This window comes from Pseudoliparis swirei, chromosome 2 (genome assembly GCF_029220125.1).
Source record: "Pseudoliparis swirei isolate HS2019 ecotype Mariana Trench chromosome 2, NWPU_hadal_v1, whole genome shotgun sequence".
Taxonomy (NCBI): domain Eukaryota; kingdom Metazoa; phylum Chordata; class Actinopteri; order Perciformes; family Liparidae; genus Pseudoliparis; species Pseudoliparis swirei.
In genome coordinates this window covers 23,654,064-23,674,967 of record NC_079389.1, presented here as the reverse complement: position 1 = coordinate 23,674,967, position 20,904 = coordinate 23,654,064, and the positions used below count along the sequence as shown (strand labels likewise).

The 20,904-nt window shown below is 42.9% G+C and overlaps 1 protein-coding gene across 4 annotated transcripts in view; it reads left to right on the top strand.

The window, feature by feature from the left end:
- epc2 (enhancer of polycomb homolog 2 (Drosophila)) overlaps window positions 1-20,904 on the top strand; it is a 42,138-nt gene that overhangs the window by 14,392 nt on the left and 6,842 nt on the right. For 2 of the 4 annotated variants that reach the window (XM_056435263.1, XM_056435286.1), the window contains exons 3-11: window positions 72-217; window positions 6,307-6,513; window positions 7,350-7,498; window positions 7,601-7,718; window positions 8,373-8,567; window positions 8,643-8,729; window positions 8,837-8,976; window positions 9,044-9,321; window positions 9,409-9,536. In XM_056435263.1, the coding sequence (XP_056291238.1) occupies window positions 72-217; window positions 6,307-6,513; window positions 7,350-7,498; window positions 7,601-7,718; window positions 8,373-8,567; window positions 8,643-8,729; window positions 8,837-8,976; window positions 9,044-9,321; window positions 9,409-9,536 (1,448 nt within the window). The remainder of the gene's footprint in view (window positions 1-71; window positions 218-6,306; window positions 6,514-7,349; window positions 7,499-7,600; window positions 7,719-8,372; window positions 8,568-8,642; window positions 8,730-8,836; window positions 8,977-9,043; window positions 9,322-9,408; window positions 9,537-20,904) is intronic. The other 2 variants (XM_056435280.1, XM_056435271.1) reach the window with 2 other exon arrangements.

Below are 20,904 nucleotides of genomic sequence, written 5' to 3'. Positions count from 1 at the left end.
AATATATCTCAATGTCTGGGTCTGGACCAGGACGATAGAGGTCTGGTGTTCACCGTGTTTGGGTCCTGCAGCTCTGGGTCTGGACCAGGACCAGCCGGACTACGACATGGACTCTGAAGACGAGACGCTGCTCCTCAGGCTCAACAGGAAGATGGAGATCAGACCTCTACAGTTTGAGACCATGGTGGACCGACTGGAGAAGGCCACCACACAGCAGGTAACACGCACACGCACACACACACACAAACACACACACACACCAGGTAACACACATCAGCAGGGCGAACAGCAGGTGAACCTGATTCAGCCCTAACTATAAGACTATCAAAGAGGAAAGTCTTTAGTCTACTCTCTAGTGGGGCAATATGGTACGACACGCTCTCTAGTGGGGTAATATGGTACTACACGCTCTCTAGTGGGGCAATATGGTACTACAAGCTCTCTAGTGGGGTAATATGGTACTACACGCTCTCTAGTGGGGTAATATGGTACTACACGCTCTCTAGTGGGGTAATATGGTACTACACGCTCTCTAGTGGGGCAATATGGTACTACAAGCTCTCTAGTGGGGCAATATGGTACTACATGCTCTTTAGTGGGGCAATATGGTACTACAAGCTCTTTAGTGGGGTAATATGGTACTACACGCTCTCTAGTGGGGTAATATGGTACTACACGCTCTCTAGTGGGGTAATATGGTACTACACGCTCTCTAGTGGGGTAATATGGTACTACAAGCTCTCTAGTGGGGTAATATGGTACTACACGCTCTCTAGTGGGGTAATATGGTACTACACACTCTCTAGTGGGGTAATATGGTACTACAAGCTCTCTAGTGGGGTAATATGGTACTACAAGCTCTCTAGTGGGGTAATATGGTACTACAAGCTCTCTAGTGGGGTAATATGGTACTACACGCTCTCTAGTGGGGCAATATGGTACTACAAGCTCACTAGTGGGGTAATATGGTACTACAAGCTCACTAGTGGGGTAATATGGTACTACACACTCTCTAGTGGGGTAATATGGTACTACAAGCCCTCTAGTGGAGTAATATGGTACTACACGCTCACTAGTGGGGTAATATGGTACTACACGCTCTCTAGTGGGGTAATATGGTACTACACGCTCACTAGTGGGGTAATATGGTACTACACGCTCTCTAGTGGGGTAATATGGTACTACACGCTCTCTAGTGGGGTAATATGGTACTACAAGCTCTCTAGTGGGGTAACATGGTACTACAAGCTCTCTAGTGGGGTAATATGGTACTACACACTCTCTAGTGGGGTAATATGGTACTACAAGCTCTCTAGTGGGGTAATATGGTACTACAAGCTCACTAGTGGGGTAATATGGTACTACATGCTCTCTAGTGGGGTAATATGGTACTACAAGCTCTCTAGTGGGGTAATATGGTACTACATGCTCTCTAGTGGGGCATTATGGTACTACAAGCTCTCTAGTGGGGTAATATGGTACTACAAGCTCTCTAGTGGGGTAATATGGTACTACAAGCTCACTAGTGGGGTAATATGGTACTACACACTCTCTAGTGGGGTAATATGGTACTACAAGCCCTCTAGTGGAGTAATATGGTACTACACGCTCACTAGTGGGGTAATATGGTACTACAAGCTCTCTAGTGGGGTAATATGGTACTACACGCTCTCTAGTGGGGCAATATGGTACTACAAGCTCTCTAGTGGGGTAATATGGTACTACACGCTCTCTAGTGGGGTAATATGGTACTACAAGCTCTCTAGTGGGGTAACATGGTACTACACGCTCTCTAGTGGGGTAATATGGTACTACAAGCTCTCTAGTGGAGCAATATGGTACTACAAGCTCTCTAGTGGAGCAATATGGTACTACAAGCTCTCTAGTGGGGTAATATGGTACTACAAGCTCTCTAGTGGGGTAATATGGTACTACAAGCTCTCTAGTGGGTAATATGGTACCACAAGCTCTCTAGTGGGGTAATATGGTACTACAAGCTCTCTAGTGGGGTAATATGGTACTACAAGCTCTCTAGTGGGGTAATATGGTACTACAAGCTCTCTAGTGGGGTAATATGGTACTACAAGCTCTCTAGTGGGGTAATATGGTACTACAAGCTCTCTAGTGGGTAATATGGTACTACAAGCTCTCTAGTGGGGTAATATGGTACCACAAGCTCTCTAGTGGGGCAATATGGTACTACAAGCTCTCTAGTGGGCAATATGGTACCACAAGCTCTCTAGTGGGGTAACATGGTACTACAAGCCTCTAGTGGGGCAATATGGTACCACACTCTCTAGTGGTGTACAAGCTCTCTAGTGGGGCAATATGGTACCACAAGCCTCTAGTGGGGTAATATGGTACTACACGCTCTCTAGTGGGGTAATATGGTACTACATGCCTCTAGTGGGGCAATATGGTACCACAAGCTCTCTAGTGGGGTAATATGGTACCACAAGCTCTCTAGTGGGGTAATATGGTACACAAGCCTCTAGTGGGGCAATATGGTACCACACTCTCTAGTGGGGTAATATGGCACCACAAGCCTCTAGTGGGGTAATATGGTACTACAAGCTCTCTAGTGGGGTAATATGGTACTACACACCTCTAGTGGGGTAATATGGTACCACAAGCCTCTAGTGGGGTAATATGGTACTACGCCTCTAGTGGGGTAATATGGTACCACAAGCTCTCTAGTGGGGTAATATGGTACCACAAGCTCTCTAGTGGGGTAACATGGTACTACAAGCCTCTAGTGGGGTAATATGGTACCACAAGCTCTCTAGTGGGGTAATATGGTACCACAAGCTCTCTAGTGGGGTAATATGGTACCACAAGCTCTCTAGTGGGGTAATATGGTACCACAAGCTCTCTAGTGGGGTAATATGGTACCACAAGCTCTCTAGTGGGGTAATATGGTACTACAAGCTCACTAGTGGTGTAATATGGTACTACACGCTCTCTAGTGGGGTAATATGGTACTACAAGCTCTCTAGTGGGGTAATATGGTACTACACGCTCTCTAGTGGGGCATTATGGTACTACAAGCTCTCTAGTGGGGCAATATGGTACTACACACTCTCTAGTGGGGCAATATGGTACTACAAGCTCTCTAGTGGGGCAATATGGTACTACAAGCTCTCTAGTGGGGTAATATGGTACTACAAGCTCTCTAGTGGGGTAATATGGTACTACACGCTCTCTAGTGGGGTAATATGGTACTACAAGCTCTCTAGTGGGGCAATATGGTACTACACGCTCTCTAGTGGGGCAATATGGTACTACACGCTCTCTAGTGGGGCAATATGGTACTACAAGCTCTCTAGTGGGGTAATATGGTACTACAAGCTCTCTAGTGGGGTAATATGGTACTACAAGCTCACTAGTGGGGTAATATGGTACTACACGCTCTCTAGTGGGGTAATATGGTACTACAAGCTCTCTCCTGCCCTCTGGGAGGAGATACCGGCTCACAAGTGGGCAATATGGTTCATCCACCAGGCTTGACTTTGACTTTGACTAGTGGCTAATATGGTACACAAGCCTCTAGTGGGCAAATGTACCACAAGCCTCTAGTGGGGTAATATGGTACTACATGCTCTCTAGTGGGGTAATATGGTACCACATGCCTCTAGTGGGGTAATATGGTACTACATGCCTCTAGTGGGGTAATATGGTACCACATGCCTCTAGTGGGTAATATGGTACTACATGCCTCTAGTGGGGTAATATGGTACCACATGCTCTAGTGGGGTAATATGGTACTACATGCCTCTAGTGGGGTAATATGGTACTACAAGCTCTCTAGTGGGCAATATGGTACCACAAGCTCACTAGTGGGGTAATATGGTACCACATGCCTCTAGTGGGGTAATATGGTACCACAAGCCTCTAGTGGGGTAATATGGTACTACAAGCCTCTAGTGGGGTAATATGGTACCACAAGCCTCTAGTGGGGTAATATGGTACCACAAGCCTCTAGTGGAGTAATATGGTACTACAAGCTCTCTAGTGGGGTAATATGGTACTACAAGCCTCTAGTGGGGCAATATGGTACCACAAGCCTCTAGTGGGGCAATATGGTACTACAAGCCTCTAGTGGGGTAATATGGTACTACAAGCTCTCTAGTGGAGCAATATGGTACTACAAGCCTCTAGTGGAGCAATATGGTACCACAAGCTCTCTAGTGGGGTAATATGGTACTACAAGCTCTCTAGTGGGGTAATATGGTACTACAAGCCTCTAGTGGGGTAATATGGTACTACAAGCCTCTAGTGGGGTAATATGGTACCACAAGCCACTAGTGGGGTAATATGGTACCACAAGCTCTCTAGTGGGCAATATGGTACCACAAGCTCTAGTGGGGCAATATGGTACTACAAGCCTCTAGTGGGGTAATATGGTACTACAAGCCTCTAGTGGAGTAATATGGTACCACACGCTCACTAGTGGGGTAATATGGCACCACACGCCTCTAGTGGGGTAATATGGTACCACAAGCCTCTAGTGGGCAACATGGTACCACAAGCTCTCTAGTGGGGTAATATGGTACCACAAGCCTCTAGTGGGGTAATATGGTACCACAAGCTCACTAGTGGCGTAATATGGTACCACATGCCTCTAGTGGGGTAATATGGTACCACAAGCCTCTAGTGGGGTAATATGGTACCACATGCCTCTAGTGGGGCATTATGGTACCACAAGCTCTCTAGTGGGGTAATATGGTACCACAAGCCTCTAGTGGGGTAATATGGTACCACAAGCTCACTAGTGGGGTAATATGGTACCACAAGCTCACTAGTGGGATAATATGGTACCACACACCTCTAGTGGGGTAATATGGTACCACAAGCCTCCAGTGGAGTAATATGGTACCACGCTCACCAGTGGGGTAATATGGTACTACACGCCTCTAGTGGGGTAATATGGTACCACAAGCCTCTAGTGGGGCAACATGGTACCACAAGCCTCTAGTGGGGTAATATGGTACCACACACCTCTAGTGGGGTAATATGGTACCACAAGCCTCTAGTGGGGTAATATGGTACTACAAGCTCACTAGTGGGGTAATATGGTACCACATGCCTCTAGTGGGCAATATGGTACCACAAGCCTCTAGTGGGGCATTATGGTACCACAAGCCTCTAGTGGGGTAATATGGTACTACAAGCTCACTAGTGGGGTAACATGGTACCACACACCTCTAGTGGGGTAATATGGTACCACAAGCCTCCAGTGGAGTAATATGGTACCACACGCTCACCAGTGGGGTAATATGGTACCACAAGCCTCTAGTGGGGCAATATGGTACCACACGCCTCTAGTGGGGTAATATGGCACCACAAGCCTCTAGTGGGGTAACATGGTACTACACGCCTCTAGTGGGGTAATATGGTACTACAAGCCTCTAGTGGAGCAATATGGTACTACAAGCCTCTAGTGGAGCAACATGGTACTACAAGCTCCTAGTGGGGTAATATGGTACCACAAGCTCTCTAGTGGGGTAATATGGTACTACAAGCCTCTAGTGGGGTAATATGGTACTACAAGCTCTCTAGTGGGGTAATATGGTACTACAAGCTCACTAGTGGGGCAATATGGTACTACAAGCTTTCTAGTGGGGTAACATGGTACTACACGCTCTCTAGTGGGGCAACATGGTACCACAAGCCTCTAGTGGGGTAATATGGTACTACAAGCCTCTAGTGGGGTAATATGGTACCACAAGCCTCTAGTGGGGTAATATGGTACTACACGCCTCTAGTGGGGCAATATGGTACTACAAGCTCTCTAGTGGGGTAATATGGTACTACAAGCTCTCTAGTGGGGTAATATGGTACTACACGCTCTCTAGTGGGGTAATATGGTACTACAAGCTCTCTAGTGGGGTAATATGGTACTACAAGCTCTCTAGTGGGGCAATATGGTACTACAAACTCGTTCTGGATCAACAGACATCTTCAGTCTCTGTAGTTCTGGTTCTTACTCAGCTGGTCTCACTGATTCTGGTTCCTCAGCTGGTCTCACTGGTTCTGGTTCCTCCTCAGATGGTCTCACTGGTTCTGGTTCCTCAGCTGGTCTCACTGGTTCTGGTTCCTCCTCAGCTGGTCTCACTGGTTCTGGTTCCTCAGCTTGTCTCACTGGTTCTGGTTCCTCCTCAGCTGGTCTCACTGGTTCTGGTTCCTCCTCAGATGGTCTCACTGGTTCTGGTTCCTCAGCTGGTCTCACTGGTTCTGGTTCCTCCTCAGCTGGTCTCACTGGTTCTGGTTCCTCAGCTGGTCTCACTGGTTCTGGTTCCTCCTCAGATGGTCTCTCTCTCGGAGGCGAAGCAGCTGCTGAACGAGGACGACTTCCTGCTGCAGTCGGTGTACGACTACTGGGTGAGGAAGAGGCGGAGCCCTGTAGCTCCGCCCCTCACGCCGCATGTCAAACAGGAGCGGAGAGACGGGTCCACCAACGGAGACGCCTACGTGGCCTTCAGGCGCCGCACGGAGAAGATGCAGACCAGGAAGGTGGGTCCCCCTGGTGGACTTCTCTGGTCCTGCTGGTCCACTCGGACACATTTAGGATTCAATGAGGAATCAAATATATGAGTTGTTACGTCGTATCGTAATAAATACGACTAAAGTACTAAAACGCCCAAATATACATAATAAATATGATTATTATGTATATTAACATCGTTTGTCGCCCCATGGAGACACTGCAGTGTTAACTACTAGATTATAGTTAGATTAAAACCTTCTATTAAATTGTAGTTAAATACAAATATTATTAGATTATAGTTAAATAAAAACTATTCTTCGATTATAGTTGGATAGAAATATTATTGAATTCTAGTTAGATCAAAATTATTAGTTAAATTAAAACTATTAGTTCGAGAAAAAATATTATTAGATTATTAGTTGGATACAAAATATTAGTTCGATAAAAAAAATATTAGTTCCATACAATTTATTAGTTAGATTATATAAAAACGTACTAGTTAGTTTATAGTTAAATAAAAAATATTAGTTCGATAAAAAATATTAGTTAGATTATATAAACACATATTGGTTAGTTTATAGTTAAATACAAAATATTAGTTTATAAAAACTGTTAGTTAGATTACAGTTAAATAAAAATTAGGTTTATGGTCACGAAATTAGTTATTAGGTCGATGATAACTATTGGTTAGATTATAGTTAGATAAACATAATATTAATTGAATTGTAGTTGGATAAAAACTAAACTTCTCATTTCTCGGTTATTTGAGAATCTGTTGAGGTGCCAACGTGGTTCATAACGACTAGAGAGTCGTTACGTTTGTTCTCTATTATTATTATAATAATAATAATCTGTATTTTAGAACCGTAAGAACGACGAGGCGTCGTACGAGAAGATGCTGAGGCTGAGGAGAGAGTTCCGCCGGACTGTCAGCATCCTGGAGATGATCAAGAGGAGGGAGAAGTCCAAGAGAGAGGTGCTGCACCTCACCCTGGAGGAGGCGGAGAGGAGGTGAGGAGGAGCATCTGGGCTCAGCAGCTCCCCCTGGAGGACGTGCTGAGGTACTTTGTCAGTGTGGGCTGCAGGTCTGAGGTCTGATGTTTGTGTGTTCAGGTACCAGATGGAAGACTTCAGTGGAGAAACTCTCAGGGAGGTTTCACTCCCCCTGGTGGAGAAACCAGCATACAGCATCCCGGTGACTCTGAACAACAGACACAGAACAGACGTCAAGGTACTGACCAGTGAAGTTACTCCTCAGGAGTAACTCCATAGAACAAAGGTCACCTCCTGCAGGGCCTGCAGTATCTAGATTCATTATAATATATTATTATTATGTTTTCAACTGTAGTATTTATTTATATAAATATTTATATATTTGTGTATTTATGTATATTTGTTTATATATTTTTGTATATTTATTTATATCATTGTTTATTTATATATAAATATATATTTTATTTACATATATATATATTTTATTTATATATAAATAAATAAACACAAATATATATTTATTTATAGATATATTTATATATATATTTTATTTATATATAAATAACATCTTATATATATATATAGCTAATTTTATATTTGTATTATTTATATATATATATATATACAAATATATATTTTATTTATATATAGAAATATATATTATATATATATTTTTTAATATATATATATAAACAAAACAATTAAAAATATATTTATGAATAATTCTATATTTGTATTATTTATATATATATTTATATATAATATGTTCTATTTATATATATTCAAATATATTTGTATGTATTTATTTATTGAAGTTGAATGTCTTGGCTCCTGACTGAAGACGTGTCTCATGGAGCCGTGGCTCAGACCTCATGCTCAGCCTGTGTTTCAGAAGAAGCCGGTCTCAGACCCGCTCCCCTTCAGCCCGATGAGACCCAAGAAGACCGGCAGGCGGGACCGGCTCCGCCCCCCCCAGAGGCGCCCCTGCAGACCGCCCGGCCCCTTCACCGTCAACAAGGCCGACATCCAGCAGTACGACTTCCACAGCTCTGGAGAGGAGGACAGCCCTCCCCCCCCCTCCCCCCTGGTCAGCAGTACTACTGAGCAGTACCACACACAGTACCACAGGACGCGCGTCTTAACCGTGTTCTGGTCTCCTCAGTGTCCTTCGTCTTCATCCGATGAAGAGCAAAACAATCCTGATGGAGTTTATGTCTTCAGGAGGAAAGCTGGCTGTGAATATCTCTCAGTGAGTTCCTCTGCTGTACTCGGCACTGATGGTAGTACTAGTACTACTGCTAGTACTCTTCTGTAGCTCTTCCTCGGTGCTCTAACTGTATGCATTTGTTTCTGCAGCCGGGGACGAGGCAGCCGGGTGGAGACGGTCCCCTGGGGCTCGGCACGCTGCCTCCGTGTCTCCGTCACTCTCTGGCCGAGCTGATTCTGCCTCCTCATTGGACGGGACTGAGCCGGCGCAGGATAGGCCGGGGGGGCAGGTAGGCCCCTCACGCCCTTCGTCCCGGTCTTCGCCGGTGAAGCTGAAGCTCTTCTCTCTCTGATCAGGATCCTGCTGGACCGGGCCTCCTCGCTGCTGGACCCGGTCCTGAAGCGGCTGGACTCTCTGGCTCACCCGGCCTGCGGGGCCACGCTGGGCCAGAGGAGCACCCTGGCCTCCGGGGCCTCCTCTCTGACGGAGGTCCTGAGCAACATCCAGACCCTGAGGAGGTTCTGCTTCAGGCCCAGACCGCTTCAGGGCCCGAGGGAGGGCGGCACCAGGACCGCGGAGGCCTCCGCGGAGGGCGCCAGAGTCACCTGTTGCCTTTCGCCTCGCAAGAACTCAGGTGAGCTCTGGGGCCGGACTGCAGGGGCCCGGTCCCCGTGGGAACTGCCTGCTCCTGTGCTTTAGCGCGTGTTCCCTCTGTGGCCAGCAGGGGGCATCACAGAGGAGCAGTACCACAGCCACCAGCAGCAGCTGGTCCAGAGGCAGAAACATCTGGAGAAGCTTCAGCGACAGGACTCTGCTTCAGCCCGACCGCCCGCCCCCCACCGGACACAGGTACACACACGTGTATATATACACATATATATATATACACACACACATATATATATATATATATATACACACATTTATATATATACACACACATATATATATACACACACACACACATATATATATATATAAATACACATATATATATTAGGGCTGTCAATCGATTTTACAAAAATAACTAATTAATCGCACATTTTGAAATTCATTAATCGCGATTAATCGCAATTAAAAGTTAAAAGTTAAAAGTTCATTCTTTTTAAAGACCAAACTTCACACAGAGCTGTGTTTTCAAAGAGGCTCCTACCTATAAAGTGCCAGTGAGGGATTTAATATTGTGGATGATAAATTGTTTCTTCAGTGAAACATCAGATTAGTAAAAGAAAAGAAGTATATTGAGACCCCCATACCTGCAAACTTGTCACCTTTCGGTGATATTCAACGTTTTGAACTCAAAATAGGTCATCCACGTGAATCGTGGAGATCCGAAGAGTTTTTTTTTGGGGGGGGGGTGTGACCTGGCCCGCTGCCGTTGAGATTGCAGTGAGACGCGGAGAAAAATGTGAAGTGGTGCTCCTCACAATAGGACATCTTTGATGGGACGTGACGTGTCTCGGCCAATCAACGTTCAGATGTCCACATCGTTTGGGGGTTCAGGTTAGCTTGAATGTTAGCCCGCTACATCTACTCCTGTCACGCTGCACGGTGTAGCGATGCTAACACAGGGCTCCAGACTGCGACCAAATGGTCGCATTTTGCGCCTAAAATTAGACACAGTGCGAGTAAATTTTTCATCAACTCGCGCATGCGCGACCAGTAAATTAGCAGATTTCTTTTTTTTGTTATTAAATATTTTTGTTGCTTACAAACTTGTTCTACACTTCAGCCCACTATAGTTAGCGGTAATGCCTGAATGACTGGTTTGCTAACCGACATTAACTCCAGAAGAAGAAGAAAGGAGACGAAAACCGAAGAAGAAGAAGGCTGGCCTGTGTGTGAGCGGGGGGGGGGGCTAATGTGTGAAAAGAGGCGCACCGCAACGGAGACACAACGAGGGCGAGGGCCGCAGAGTGAGAGGTCAGAGGGGATCCTCACCACCGAGCGGCGTCCCCGTCCCCCGAGTTGAATCTCTGGGTCGACTCAGCCGACTCTCACATGTCTGCCCCTAGAGACTGATGCTCACGGTAAACACATTCCATCAGGAGCGCGCGAGGGTTTTGATAACGTTAGCGGAAGGATTTAAGTGACAACATACGGTTTTGCAAAGTTAGCGGAAAGAACCACGTGAAACAACATCCGTTTATCAAAATAAGATGTCGACAAATCATACACGAACATATGAACTGATGTTGTATCTTTATAGATAGTTTCTGAGATTTAGCTTAAATTATGCTAACATTAAAACATTTTTACTGTACCAAGGAAGAGTTTATAAAAATTAGTCAGTCTTTTGTATGTTAAGAAAAGTCCTGTAAATAGATTTCCCCAAGAGTTCCAGGAAATGAATGATGCAGATGTGTTCCATACATATCTGAAATCCCCTACAATAGCGATCAAACAATTGTAATGTATCAATTAGGACATTTTTCAAAGTAAAAGTCCTAAATGTTTAAAGAAATCGGTAATTTCTTTAATGTTTGAGTTGCTTTATATATGTATTTCCTCATAGTCCTAGGCAATAATGCTACACAAAAAATAGAATGCTTCAATCGACACCGTGATCGGTGATTGGTATTATCGGATCGGCAGATACTGATTTCAGTGATCGGTGATCGGTATTATCGGTGATCGGCAGATACAGATTTCAGTGATCGGTGATCGGTATTATCGGTGATCGGCAGATACTGATTTCAGTGATCGGTGATCGGCACCAAAAACCTGATCGGTGCATCTCTAGAAACCAACAAATGTTTTGATTGGCCACATCGAAGTGCAACATGCACATGCTCAAGGTATGTTTTCTCTTCAAATATGTTTAAACTCAATACAGTAACTTCTGAAGAGTTCTGTTGTGAATGTTTTGCAGTTCATGAAGGCAAACAGGCATAAGATTGTATATTGTCAAATTATTTATCAGTAATACAGTAAAAATGATGAGAAAACTTTGCAAGTCGATTTATAGTGTGTCAGGGTTTTTCCTGCAGAGAAAATTTGGGCGCCTAAGCCGTTTTCCCGAGCGCCTAAGACAACCCAGCGCCAAAGGCAAAAAAGTCTGCGATTAAAAACTACGAACTGATGTGTGGCGCATCGCTCTGTCACGCGAGCCGAGAATTGTTGACGGGGGGGGGGGGGTAGACGAAAATTACAGAGTGGCGGGTGGAGATTTCACCCTGTTATAATAGTAGGGGAGACACTGGAGTTGATAAGCGTGTCTTCTTGTCTGATCAATACGCAACTGTGAGGTGCGTGAATGGACCGAGCGGCCAGCTGCTGATCACTCACTCAACAGCTCGACCTGCACGAATAGACGGTGCGCGCACAGCGCAAACATTTTTTTTGGGAGCAATCAAGACCCATTTTGACCCAGGAAAACCCTGTGCGCCCCTAAATTTTCTGCTTGCGCCCCTAAAATTTTAAGTTAGGGGCCACTGTGCTCCTAGTAAAAAAAGTTAGTCTGGAGCCCTGTAACAAAGTACCCGTACGTTAAACACGATGTGATTTAGCATATTTTTAGTATCGATACTTCATGAAGAGAGCGATCAGAGCGCACGCGCTGCCCCGTGTCGAGCTGTCTGCGCACACTGCGCTGCGCAGCTCACAGCGAGAGAAGAGGCGGAGCTTAGAGACTTCGGCTTAAAAAATAAAAAGATGCCAGAAGTGAAATGTTTCAGTCTGTAAAGTTGTGTAACTCTCCAGCTGCTCATCCTGATGAACTGTGGATCATCTGGTCAGAGACTAACGGCCTCATAGTGAATAATCAATGCTATGATGGAACCATGTAGTTTCATTCATATCTGGCTGTATGAATACTAATATTACTGTCATTTGTTAAGTGTTGAAAAAGTTGGTAAAAAGTGAACCATACTACAGATGTTTTATTTATTACTATTATAGATAAATATACCAGTCTCGTAATTATGGTACCATATTGTTTGTATGGTGTATTGAATTCTGGTATCGGGTATCATGATATTTATGGCAGGTATGTAATATGTATAGAAGTTATAATATGAGTATCGTGACAAACAGGTAGAGACAGAACAGATTCAGGGAGAAGTCCATGAGGACTGTTCAGGAAAAAAAGGAAGTTGGTTCATGAATGACTTTAACCATATTATATATAATGACAATGTATATTTGTTATTACTATCATTACAGGGCTGAGTCAGAGGAGGACCTTTTGTTCTTAAACTGTTTATTATCATTATTTAGATTTGTGGTCAGAACAATAAAATGACTGTAGTTGTGGTTCTAAAAGCTTTGAGGCTTCAAACAACGTGGATGTGGTGTGGTGACAAAAAAAAAAAAGTCACCTGCACCCCCCGTTGTCACCTTTTTCACCCCTCATGAGTTTGCAGGTATGGATCCCATTGGTCCTGTCATCTTTAACACTGAACAGCAGAACCAGTGGCCTTGGTAACTGACTGACATTCACATATGTCACGTTAACCCTCTGGAGGCTGGGCTCATGTTATACATTTTACAAACAAATTTAAATTCACCTTTTAAAGGCATTTGCATGTGACACCCCCACGTGTTATACATCAAACATTCCAGAACAATCTCAGCTCTGAAATGAGCCTCATTGTCCTCGCGCTGTGTCCTCTGCTCTCTGACTGACAGGCTGCTAATGAGCCTCACCTGTGAGGTGTGAGGTCCTTTGTGATTTACTGAGTGTTCATTGGTTGTTTTTTCCCCAAAATATTGACAGACAAACAGATTGACCAATCACGTTGAAGGTTTCGTGTGACGAGTTCTTTCCGCGCCGCGTCCCCCGACACGTCGCCCCTCCGTTCCTCTGTGTATCAGAGGGGGAGACGGGAGGAAGGAGGAGCAGGAGGAAACCCGACTGATTCATCCACGAGTTAAACTGATTTATGTTCCTTATTTTCGCGGAGAAATAATTGTTTTAAAAACGGAAACAGTGTTAAACCGTACTGCCGCGGCTTGACACTCTGTTTGAGTGTAAAAACTTCAACGAACACCGGAAGTAAACAAAGTTGCGTTAATTGCATTAAAATATTTTAGTGCGTTAACGCGGCCAAATGAATCGCATAGATTAACGCGTTAACGCTGACAGCCCTAATATATATACACACATATATATATATACACACACACATATATATATATATACACATATATACAGGACTGTCTCAGAAAATTAGAATATTGTGATGAAGTTCTTTATTTTCTGTAATGCAATTAAAAAAACAAAAATGTCATGCATTCTGGATTCATTACAAATCAACTGAAATATTGCAAGCCTTTTATTCTGATTTATTGCTGATTATGGCTTACAGCTTAAGAAAACTCAAATATCCTATCTCTAAATATTAGAATATCATGAAAAAGTATACTAGTAGGGTATTAAACAAATCACTTGAATTGTCTAATTAACTCTAAACACCTGCAAGGGTTTCCTGAGCCTTGACAAACACTCAGCTGTTATAAATCTTTTTTTACTTGGTCTGAGGAAATATTAAAATTTTATGAGATAGGATTTTAGAGTTTTCTGTTGTGTTATAATCAGCAATATAAAAAAATATAAAAGGCTTGCAATATTTCAGTTGATTTGTAATGAATCCAGAATGCATGACATTTTTGTTTTTTTAATTGCATTACAGAAAATAAAGAACTTTATCACAATATTCTAATTTTCTGAGACAGTCCTGTATATTAGGGCTGTGAAACGATTACAATTTTTAATCGGGTTAATCACAGGTTTTTGTGGATTAATCATGATTAATCACATATTACCGATATTCTCGGTATATTTTGTGAGAACATAGAGATTTATGACAAAAGACGGATATATACATTTATACATTCTTCTATACAATGGTGCTGCAACTCAGCAGTTACTTAGCAGTTTTCTTCCATATGGAACATTAATACATCTTCATCCTAAACAGAATGTTTAACCCTCCTGTTACCTTTCGGGTCAATTTGACCCCATTCAATGTTTAATGTCGGTGTTCTTGGGGTCAATTTGACCCCAGGCTGTTTTTCACTGTGTCAAACATATCAGAAATATCAACTTTTTATTTATTTAAAGGGCTATTTAGGTTCCCCCAAAAAAAGGGTTTTTTTATTTGCCCCTTCGGGCCCCTTTGACCCTTTTAAGGGTTTTTTGGTTTTACCCCCCACCCCCCCAAAAATTTTTTAAAAAAAAGGGTTTTTTGGGGGAAAAAACCCCAAAAAGGGCCCAACCCGGGAAAAATTTTTCAAATATTCGGGGGTTTAGGGCCCGGGGGAATTTTCCCCCAAAAAATTTTTTAAAAAAAGGGGGGAAAAGGGGGGTTTTAAAAAAAAATCCTTTTTTTAAAAACAAAAAAATTTAAACCCCAAATTTAAAAACCCCAAAAAATTTTTTTTTTTCTTTTAAAATTTTAATAAAGTTTTTAAAAAAAAAAAAAATTAAAAAAAAAAAATACCCATGTTTTTTAAAAAAAAATAAAAACAAAATTTTTTTTTTTAAAAAAAAAAAAGTTTTTTTAAGCCCCAAATTTTTGGGAAACTTTAATATTTTAAATTTTTTTGGGGATTTTTTTTGGGTTTTTGGGGGGTTAAAAACCCCCTTAAAAATTTTTTGGTTAAAAAAGTTTCCGGGCTAAATCTAACCTTTTTTGGGGTTGGGGGGGGCCCAAAGGGGAAAAGGGGTCTTTTCAAGGACTTTTTTGGCCCAACAAAGATTAACTTTTTTTTGGTTTTTTTTAAAAAACTATTACCTTTTGGTTTAAAAACCCAAAAAGGGTTTTTTTAAAATTAAACCCAAAAAAATTTTTAAAATTCCCAAAAAAATTTTTTTTTTTTTTAAACAACTTTTAAAATTTAAACAAAAAAAATTTGGGGGCCCCCAAAATTTAAAAAAAAAGGGGGAAAAAAAAGGGGGAAAAAAACCCCCCAAAAAAAAGGGGGGCCCAAGGGGTCGGGCCCAAAAAGGGTCCCCCCCCCCGGGGGGCCGGGGTTTCCCTGCCCTTAAGGTCGTTTTGGGGGAACCGGGAGGGTTTGATAACAAGATATAACCAGGTTAAAATTAAAAAAAAACCCCCTTTTAAAATTTTTAAACCCCAAAATTTTCAAAAGGGACAAATTTGGGGAAAAAAACTAAAACCCTTTTCCCCAATTTTTTAATTTTTGTAGGGGGGGGCCGGGTAAACCCGGGGCCGGGAAGATCGGGGGGGAACCTGAACTACATAGCAACACCAAAAAGGCATTGGAATTTTCCCCATTTAAATCAAAAAAATTAAGAAACCGTAATTTTTAATGAGTTTTTTTTTTTCCAGCCTAAAATAATCACACAAATAAAAACCCAATCAACGTTAAAAAAAAATTAAAATTTTGGATGAAGTTCTTTATTTTCGTAATGAATTAAAAACAAAAAAATTATTTCGGATTTTTAAAATCCGAAATATTAAAGCCTTTTTTTCGAACTGTTTTGGTTTTCACTTAAAAAAACCAAATTTTTTCCAAATTTGAAACATGAAAAGTTAAAGGGGGGTTTCAAATATTAATTTCAATTTAACGAAACCCTGAAGGGGTTTTCCCGGGTTAAAAAAATGCGTTAAAAACACGGCTGGGGAAATTTTAAAAATTTTATAGAAAATTTTTAATTTTTTAAGTGAAAATTCAGCAATTTAAAAAAATAAAAGGTTTTTCAGTTTTTTGTAAAATAAAGACTTTTTTTATTTTAAAAAATAAAGAATTTTATAAAATTTCTTTTTCTAAACATCAAAACTTAATTTATAACCCCCAAAATTTTATATATAAGGCGGAAAAAATTTAATAGTTAACCCAATTACATTTAACTTTTTTTTTTTTAAACCCAGGAAATGAGCTTCAACCCCTGTTTTGGCCCCATAAAAAAAGTCACTTGCAAAATGAGCTTCCAATCCACCACTTCAATCTGAACTCTGTCCGCTCTCATGCAGCGGTCTGTTCATCGGTAATGATCCTTCCGCAGGTTCACCCCGGAAACTTTTTTACTTCCTGTAGATCAGGGTCTCAACACGCCCATCGCGACCTGCCAGTCGATCGCGGGGAGTGTCGGTAGATCGATGACATTAAAAGATTGGCCCTGACATGTTCTCTAGAGCACGCTTTGTTCTTTTATTAAACAACTGTTGTTGATTATCTCCCACAGCATGTCATCTCTGTCTCTTGTTGCGTTAACACTTTTCGATCTCCCTCTGCGCCACAGAGCTCCCCGGACGGGCAAAAAAAAAGTCACTTGTCAATTTTCCACCTGTCCGGGCCCGGGGAGGTTTCAGCTTTGCAGCGGTGTCCCCGTCCCTTTCATCACGGGCCCCGTTCATGAAGAAAACCCACACAGTCAGTTTGCCTCAGCAGCTGCAGAGGAAGACTAGAGGCCTTTAGATTGTATCATGGTGGAGTTAATGGTTGACAAACAAGAGAAAAATGTTCTGTTTTAAACCCCCGTTACCTTTACATTTAATAACATATTTTACCCCCGGGGTCAATTTGAAACAATTAAAACCTCCCGAAAATTTTAGAATTAATATTCTTCCCAAGTTTAAGTGGGTACTTTATGTTTGTTTGTTGACTACCTAAATAGCCCTTTAAATAAATAAAAAATTGATATTTCTGATATGTTTGACACAGTGAAAAAAAGCCTGGGGGCAAATTGACCCCAAAAACACCACATTAAACATTGAATGGGGGCAAATTGACCCAAAGGTAACAGGAGGTTAAACATTCTGTTTACGATGTAGATGCATTAATCTTCCATATGGCAGAAACATGCTACATAACTGCTGTGTTGCAGCACCACTGTATAGAAGCATGTATAAATGAATATATCCGTCTTTAGTCATAAATCTTATGTTTCACAAAATATACCGAGAATATCGGTAATATGTGATTAATCATGATTAATCCACAAAAACCTGTGATTAATCCGATTAAAATTTGTAATCGTTTCACAGCCCTAATATATATATACACACACATATATATACACACATATATATATATACACACACATATATATATACACACATATATATATATACACACACACATATACACGCATATATATATACACACACACACACACACACATATATATATATGGGGTTAGGTGTTGTTTAATTTTTAAATGAGTGTCAAACCGCGGCAGTGCAGTTAAACACTGTCCGTTTTTAAAACAATTATTTCTCTGCGAAAATAAGGATCATAAATCAGTTTAACTCGTGGATGAATCAGTCGGGTTTCCTCCTGCTCCTCCTTCCTCCCGTCTCCCCCTCTGATACACAGAGGAACAGAGGGCAAGGTCGGGGGGGCCGGGGAAAAAACTCGTCACAGAAACCTTCACCGTGATTGGTCAATCCTTTGTCTGTCAACATTTTGGGAAAAAAAAACCAATGAACACTCAGTAAATCACAAAGGACCTCCCCCCTCACAGGTGAGGCTCATTAGCAGCCTGTCAGTCAGAGAGCAGAGAACACGCGCGAGGACAATGAGCCTCATTGAATAGAGCTGAGATTGTTCTGGAATGTTTGATGTAGAACACGTGGGGGATGTGTCACATGCAAAACCTTTAAAAAGGGGAATTTTTTTTTGTTGTAAAATGTATAAAATGCCCCAGCCTAGAGCACAACATAACCCGACCTGATCATGGCAAAAGACCAGACGACTGACAAGGAACACTGGGAGACAGGGAATTCTAAGCACATGGTAACAAGACACAGGTTAAGGACCAATCAGGCGCGGGCTGACACTGATGAGCATAGGAGACAGGTGTGATGACAGGTGAAAACAATCAGGAAGCCTGGAATGAGGAGAAAGCTAACATAAATGACATGAACCTCCTCTAGCATATCTGTTGGTGCACAACAGTACTTCTCTAGGGCCAACTCGATGGCCCAGGCTGATTGTAAAGTCGTGGGATAAGAGTCTTGTCTACGATAAATGAAGCAGCTATCCAGCTTCTAGCCTCAGGACCGTAACCCTTCCAGTCTACCAGGAATTGCTTGCTCCTCCCTATTACACGGACCTCCAGTAGCTACGGATGCTTTGTAAACGCCACCCCCTTCAAAGAACTGGGGCGGTGAGGGGCTTGGAAGGCGGGAACAAGTGTGCTCTAACTGCTTGATTCTACTAACGTGAAACGTTGGGTGCACTCTCAAGGTCCTGGGAGCGTGCTGCAAGCGTGACGCCGGGTTGATGACTCCTGGACACTGGAAACGGACCCACAAATCTCGGAGCCCAGTTTCTTTTGAGGCACATGGAGTGGTAAGTCTTTGGTGAGAGCCAAACCTTTTGGCCTGGACTGTAGGAGTGGGTTAGCGACCCTGCGATGAACGTCCGTAACAGCCTTCATCCGAGCCATGAACTTGGGAGAAGAGAGACTGGCGAGCACCAGCCCAAACTCTGCGATAACGCCTGATCATGGCATGTGCCGATGGGAACCATCACCTCTTCCTCATTGTTAGGAAAAGTGGGAGGCTGGAAACCATTGACACAATGGAATGGAGAGAGACCTGTAGCGCCGTAGGAAGGGTATTGTGGGCAACCTCGACCCATGTGAGGTGGTCACCCAGGTGGTCTGGTTCTGGGAGACGCAGACAACGTGAAAGCGTAGTCTCTAGTTCTTGGTTCAGGCGGCTCCAGACTGTCCATTTGACTGAGGGTGATATCCTGATGACAGGCTGACGGTGGCACCTATGAGTCGACAAAACTCTTTCCAGAAGGCGAAATGAATTGTGGACCCTGTCGGAAAACAATGTCATTAGGGAACCATGGATCCTGAATACGTGATTCATCATGACCTCTGCGGTGACTTTGGCAGAGGAAGCTTGGTCAATGGGATGAAGTGAGCCATCTTTTGAAAATCGATCAACCACTGTTAGAACCGTAGTCTTGCCTCTGGATGAGGGAAATCCCGTCACAAAATCCATCAAATGTGTGACCAAGGACGATGGGGAATCGGCAGCGGCTGGAGCAAGCCCATCTTAACTTGAGATGAGGTCTTATTACACGCACACACCGGACAAGCCGCTACATACCGGCCACATTTTTCTTCATGGATGGCACCAGAAACGTTGTTGAATCCTGAACATTGTTCTTGCTACTCCCGGATGGCAACGAAAAGCACAGATGAGTGAGCCCAGTGGATGACCTTGGAGTGAAGAGCCTCAGGAACAAAACAGCAGATTGTTGGGACACTCGCTGGGTGCTGGATTCATGACATTTGCCTCTTTAACGTCTGACTCCACTTGCACAGTGAAAAGGCTCCGATCACCCGGTTAAGTGGAAGGATGGTCTTGGGCTCTCACCAAGTGGTTCGGGATCAAAAGACGCAGACAAAGCATCGGGTTTTTGATTCTGAGACCCGACCTAAAAGAGAGGTGTGAAGTTGAATCTACTAAAGAAAAGTGTCCAATTGGCCTGACGGGAGTTGAGACGCTTAGCCTTTCTTATATATTCTAGATTCTTGTGATCTGTCCAGACTAAAAACGGTTGCTTGCACCCTCTAGCCAGTGTCTCCATTCCTAGGGCAGCTTACAGCTAACACCCTTGTTTCCCACGCCATAATTCCGCCTGCCGTTGTCAACTCCGCGACAGGTAAGCACATGGATGCATCTTGTTGTCTTCTGCAGAACGTTGAGACAGTACTCCTCCACCCCTCATTGGAAGCATCCACCTCGACCATAAACTGGCCAGATCTGGAATGGTGAGTATGGGAGCTGAGGTGAATCTATCTCTGAGAAGTTTGAAAGCAAGATCCGCCTGGGGTCCACTTGAAGGAACCTTAGGAGAAGTCAGAACATGCAGAGGAGCAGCAACAGAACTGAAATTTCTAATAAACTTCCTATAGAAGTTAGCAACCTAGGAACTGCTGAACCTTTTCCTGGAGTCTGGTGTGGGCCACTGGGATACTGCACTGACTTTCAGGATCCATTTGGATATGATTAGGTGAGACTATGTATCCTAAGAAAGACACCTCTTCTGTGTGGAACTCGCACTTCTCTGCCTTGACATATAGCTGATTATCCAGTAGTTTCTGCAAAACTTGGCGGACATGGTTAACATGAGATTTAGCTGCTCAGGAGAAAAATCAGCATGTCATCCAGATACACAAACACTGAAATATTCAAGAATTCCCGCAAAACCTCATTCACAAAAGCTTGAAAAACAGGTGCATGGCACAGGCCACAAGGCATTAGGAAGTACTCATAGTGACTAT